At 46.5% G+C, this 6000-nt stretch overlaps 1 protein-coding gene across 2 annotated transcripts in view; it reads left to right on the top strand.

Moving 5' to 3' along the window:
• Positions 1 to 439: 439 nt before the first annotated feature.
• The window catches only part of PAPSS2 (3'-phosphoadenosine 5'-phosphosulfate synthase 2), an 82509-nt gene continuing 76948 nt past the window's right edge, over positions 440 to 6000 (top strand). For both annotated transcript variants that reach the window (XM_073596320.1, XM_073596319.1), the window contains exon 1: positions 440 to 669. In XM_073596320.1, coding sequence (XP_073452421.1) covers positions 658 to 669 — 12 coding nt within the window. In that variant the 5' untranslated portion in view covers positions 440 to 657. The remainder of the gene's footprint in view (positions 670 to 6000) is intronic.

The following is a 6000-nucleotide window of genomic DNA, read 5'->3' as shown; positions in this document are numbered from 1 at the left end:
CCCCTCTAATGACAGGGCTGTGTGGACAGGACACTTCCCATAGTGCTTAGTGGGACTATGGAGACCCCTCTATCAGAGCTGCATTGTTCCTCAGCCCTCTGTGTCGTTCTGCACAGCTGAGCTGCCATGTATAGAGATGAATGGAATGCAGCTTTGTAACATTCCAAATAAAGTTTATTTAAAAAAAGGGGAACTGAGTTTTGTGCTGAGAAGACGACATAGTGGAAGAGAGTTGATTTCCCTGTATGACAGTCCCGTACAGAGAGCGGTGTCACTCCCAGTCAGCAGTGTGTCAGTATTCGCTGTACCCGCTGAACTTTCCTATCACTGACTCCGCTCTGACCCCCAGTCGCCGCGCCGCCTCTCCCCACTCATTACCCAGATGAGGGAGAGGGCGGGGTAAACCTGTGTGGGCGGGACCAGGCTGGACAAGTATGCAAGCTCCGCCCCGGCCCCTGACCCTTGTCAGTACCCCAAGCCGTGTTGCTCAGTGCCCCTGAGTACGGTGGATGATGAGGGGGCGGAGCCTAGCCGGGGAAAGGTTGGTCCGGGGACTTTGCTACGTGTCTGGCCGGCCTATAATACCTCGTTGGTGGAGCGATCCTCAGCAGACCGGACTCCTCCGCTGTGTCCAATCGCTCCGCTCCGATCAACAGCATGTCCAAGCCGGTAGGGGACTTTCTCTATCTTCTTCTTCTCTCCTCTATTCATCTGTAACTAATCCCAGAGAGGAGTTCACTGACTGATAGCTCTGCCCCAAGAGGTGCTGCAGCAGCAGTGTGCTCCCATCTGCGACCATACACACTGCTATACATTATTCGATTACTTTCCGATCGATCAGTTGTTGGGGGCTGGGCATTTCCATCAATAATTGGAAGATATGATTGTAAGTTATTGATCACATCTCACTTTCCACCATGTAATCTGATGGTTTTCCATCCTATTCAAGTATCTCAGTGCTGCTGACCGATGCAAAGTCGCCAATCAGTTTTCTTCCTGTCTGATCAATTCAATTGTGTTGATGGAATTGCACATTGATTGTATAGTCTAGTTGTGTATGGTCACCGTAACCGTTCATATATAGAATAGAATGTAGAACTTTTATTGACAACCCCAGATGAGATCGGGCCGGGATGACTGCGGCCACACATTGACAGATTTCTGTTATTATTTGATAGATCTGATCTGACAGTGTAAGGGCCTAAGCACACAGGGCTTTCAAAAACCTTTCTTTTATAGGCGATTTTCTTTCTCCGCCTGTAAGCGCACCTCTATGTAAGTCTATGTGTCCATGCATACATAGGCATCTACAGGCTGAAAAAACCATCACCAACGCGTTCAGGAGAGGAGCGTTTGGGCAGAAAATACACTGGATGCACCTAAACGCATGTGAACTCATCTAAACGTGCTTTTTATGCTGATTTTTTCCTGCCAGTGGTAAAAGACATTCAGAGGAGAAAATTGCACGCCCCGTGTGTATGAGCCCTCCACCATCTCTGAGGATCTTGTAGTATTCTGGGATTTTTCCCTTCCATGATATGTGAGCAGTCATTTTAAGCAGGGTTTCACCCAAAAGTGGAAGATCCACTTATCTGCCCCCCCCCCCCCCCCTTTCAGTGCTACATTTGGCACTTTCTGGGGGGAGGCAGGAGCGGATACCTGTTTTTGACAGGTACCCATCCCCACCTCCAGGTGATCTTGCCATGGTGAGATCACTTGGAGGTTGGCCCCCCCCCCCCCCCACCGCCGGGCCGTTCAGAAAGTGCAGCGCGCATGCGCAGTGGGCAATCGGCTGCAAATTTCCCTTAGAAGCAATGGCGATGGCAGCACCCGAGAGCCAATGTAAAAATTGGATGGGGTGCTTATGTCGTGGGCTCCCTGGACAAGTGTTTGGAGCTGCTGACTTTTAATTTATTTCTGAAGCAGGCTGGACCTCTTCTTTAAAATCTATCTGAAGGCATTTTAGAAGAAATTGGGGGTAGGCAGTGTATTTATCACCTACCTACCTGCTCTGCAGAATGCACAGTGAGTTGGGCAGGCACAGCTCGGCTTGCTTTTCCAACACGGTCCCTGTGTGCCAGGATGACTGACTGCTGTGCATGTGCGGGCGTTTCATCATTCTGCACTGGCCAATGGGAGAAGATGCTGGTAAGGGACCTCTTATAGACTTCAGAGCGTTAGAGAGGAGGTAAGTATAGGGCAGGGGTCTCCAAACTTTCTATACAAAGGGAAAGTTTACTGCCCTTCAGAATTTAGGGGGCCACACTGGCCATTGAAAGTAGAAAAAGTCACAACATCAGTGGGAGTAAACAATGCCTTATCTTTGGTGTCAGTAAGAGGTATTGTGCCCCGTTGTTGGTGTCATTGGGTGGGAAGAATCATGCCCCATCGCTGGTGTCACTGGGAGGATTTGTGTCCCATTATGGTGTCATTGGGAACAACTGTGCCCCATTATTGGTGTCATTGGGTGGGAAGAATCATTAATCGTTGGTGTCACTGGGAGGACTTGTGTCCCATCATTAGTGTCATTGGGAGTAACTGTGCCCCATTGTTGGTGTCATTGGGTGGGAAGAATCATGCCCCATCATTGATGTCACTGGGAGGATTTGTGTCCCATCATTGGTGTCATTGTTGGTGTCAGTGAGAGATATTCAGCCCCACTGTTGGTGTCAGAGGATGAAATATTACCTAAAGGGCCGGATAAAAACTGGTAAAGGGACACAGTTTGGAGACCACTGGTATAGTGGATGGATGAAGGAATTCCCCCACCACTGGGATAGTGGAACCCACTGATGTCACCATACACTGATCAGCAGCTGATTGGCTGCAGCCACTAATAGAGAAGTATTCCAGCATGTCCCTTCAGCAGAAGTCCATCAAACGATTGATGTCTGTGGAGCAGAGACAGCCATACAATGAAATTGGTCTGGTTTGATCATGTGTGGCCAACTTTAGTTCATCTTTAGGAATGCTCGTCTCTGCTGGCACACTATGAAAACCAATAGTAATGTTTAATCCATGTGTTCTGTTAGGTTTATCATACACATCACAATCTGACCATGCAATCTTGTAGGCTGCATTCATATCTGAGTGATTGTCAGACACTTTTTTTTTTTTTTTTATAGCGTTTTTGTGTGGATATATGTGTGTGTGTTAATAGGAGCATATTTCCAGCATTTTACATGTGCATTTGAGGCTCGGTTCACACCTAAACCGGCTGCGGCTCGCACAGCAACGCTGTGTGTCCCTGTTCTCCGTTTCAGGGATGAATCGGTGCAGAATCTTTGCCTGAATTCGGCCCTGAAACGGAGCCAAAGGTGCTCATCAGCCTCCCTGGAGATATGTGAACCGGCGCCATAGAGGGCCCGTTGCATTCTCCTGCTATGCGAATTGGATGCGGGGAAAAATTTGCCTCCAATTCCCAGGCTAAGTGTCAGGTATTCATGTTATAGTCAATGCAAAGCACTAGGGGGAGCAGACCAGTTCTTACACATGAAATCGATAGATTCAAATGTTTTCACGTGTTCCCAGTCAAGTCTTTGTAGCCCAAAATTCCCAGACCTGCCTCAAAAGTATCTCCTGTGTCTTCTGGATCGTCAGATTTGAGCTACAGGCACCATGCCACCATTGACACACATGGGGTTTTGGGTGCCCAACATTTTGGAGTTTTAAGGTTTTACCCTCTTCATGACCAGGCCATTTTTTTGCTATTCCACACTGCGCTACTCTAACTGGTAATTGCGCAGTCATGCTACACTGTACCCAAATTTAAAGCGGTGTTCCGACTGGGGGAAAAAAAATTTTGAAAAGTCAGCAGCTACAAATACTGCAGCTGCTGACTTTTAATATATGGACACTTACCTTAGATGTCGGCACCCCAGCCGGATGCTGCTGCCGCCATTCGTTAGTTAGTTCCCCGCGGTGCATGTGCGAAGCACGCTGCGCTTTCTTACTGGCCCAGTGGCAGAGGAAGGAGGAGGGGGGCGAACATCCGAGGGATGGTGCCGCAGCGCTGTCTCCCGGAAGTGGGGAAGCCTACCTGTCAAGAACAGGTACCTGTCCCCCCCCCGAAAGGTGCCAAATGTGGCACCGGTAGCGGGGAGGAAGCAGTAAGAGGCATGGCGGGTTTTATGAAGTTGTAATTTTTTGGAAAATCAAGAAATTAGATTACATTTTTTTTATGTACTGTCACCAATGCAGTACAGCGTCATCATATGACTTGTGTGACGGTGATCAGGGATAGTGACTGGTGACCACAGAGAGGTCACAGGATCGCGTCATTGTTGCGCATGTGCTGAGTGACATACCAAAACACTGGTCAGTGTGGAGCAGCCACCCTGCTGCAGTAAAAGCTACAAAGTGCTCAGGTGTGAATGGGGCCTAAGGGTTCATTTACACTCATGCTTAAAGCGAGTCAAGTAAGGCTTCATAAGAAGAGGCTGCTGCAGAATCTGTTGCTGTTGTCACATTGTTCAGGTTTGGGAACATCCGTATAAAGACGAGTTGGGGGGATATGGTAAATCTTTAAGCAGTGATCTTGTACATACAGTAAGCCTGTCTTAAAGTGTGCAAAGCACCAAATCTTTTCAGCTGGGGCACAGTGGGACAAGGTGCTCTATCTGTAAATGGGCCATTGGCTCCTGCAGCTGTCAATCACAGCCAGGGAGGAGAGAGCGGGGGGTTTGGCCCAGCCATTCTCTGTGTGTAAATAGACACTCAAAGCTCGGCTCTGACGCGAGCCTGCTCAAGTACCCCCATAGCAAGAGGGAGGGGCCTGGACCGCCGGCGGGGGACCCGAAAAGAAGAGGTATCAGAGCTGCTGTGTGCAAAATCATTGCACAGAGCAGATAAGTATAAGATGTTTGTTATTTAAAAAAAAAAAAAAATCTTTCTTTTTAGAATCCCTTTAATGAAGGGGAGAAAAGGGCATGTTACAGCACAAGTTCTTGGCCGTAGTAAGGCCATACTGCTGCTTTAAAAATGGGGGGGCCCATGGTGTTATCCAAGTCCTTTTTTTAACGACTTCAGCTCTGGAAGGTTCACCCCCTTCCTGACCAGGTCATTTTTTTTGCGATACTGCACTGCATTACTTTTACTGACAATTGCGCGGTCGTGTGACGCCGTACCCAAATAAAATTGATGTCCCTTTTTCCCCACAAATAGAGCTTTCTTTTGGTGGCATTTAATCAGCGTTTTTTTATTTTTTGCGCTATAAACAAAAAGACCAACAATATTTTTTACTTTCTGCTATGAAATATATCCAATTAAAAAAAATGTAAAAAAAATCTAATTTCTTCATCAGTTTAGGCCAATATGTATTCTGCTACATGTTTTTGGTAAAAAAAATCCCAATAAGCGTATATTGATCGGTTTGCGCAAAAGTTTTAGCCTCTACTAAAGCTGCATGATTCTGGCCAAAATGAGAATCACATTTTTTTTTTGCTTAGAATAAAAAAGATCACGATTCTCGTGGCGTAAAATCTTTCACATTATACGTAAAAAATTGGGCTAACTTTACTGGTTAGTTTTTTTTTTTAAATTCATTTAGGTGTAATTTTTTTCCCCAAAAATTGCATTTGAACAACTGCTGCGCAAATACAGTGTGACATAAAATATTGGAACAACCACCTTTTTATTCTCTATGGTCTCTCTCATATATAGATAGATAGATAGATCCCTTAGATCCCTTACTATACGGCTGTGGTTGATGCAGCTTTCTGGTGGTATTTTCCAGTGCGTTTTGCGTTTTTTAAACCCGCGTTTTTGATGCATTTTTGCATGCAGTTTTCATGCATTTTGCGTTTTATTTATTTATTTATTTTTAAACTGAATAGCTGGTTGTTAAAGGAGAAGTCCAGCCTGAGCTTGGTTGGCTGGTCTTCTCCTATGGATCACAGGCGTGCAATTCATTTTGCACTCCTGTGACCCGTTTTCAGCAGAGAGCGGGCTGAATTCCGACGTCACAGAAATCAGTCCAGGCACCGCATCATCACCACAATA

The sequence above is a fragment of the Aquarana catesbeiana genome, linkage group LG08, assembly GCF_042186555.1.
Source record: "Aquarana catesbeiana isolate 2022-GZ linkage group LG08, ASM4218655v1, whole genome shotgun sequence".
Lineage (NCBI taxonomy): Eukaryota > Metazoa > Chordata > Amphibia > Anura > Ranidae > Aquarana > Aquarana catesbeiana.
Note: the sequence above shows the minus strand (reverse complement) of the source record. Positions and strands in the feature narration are given on the sequence as shown.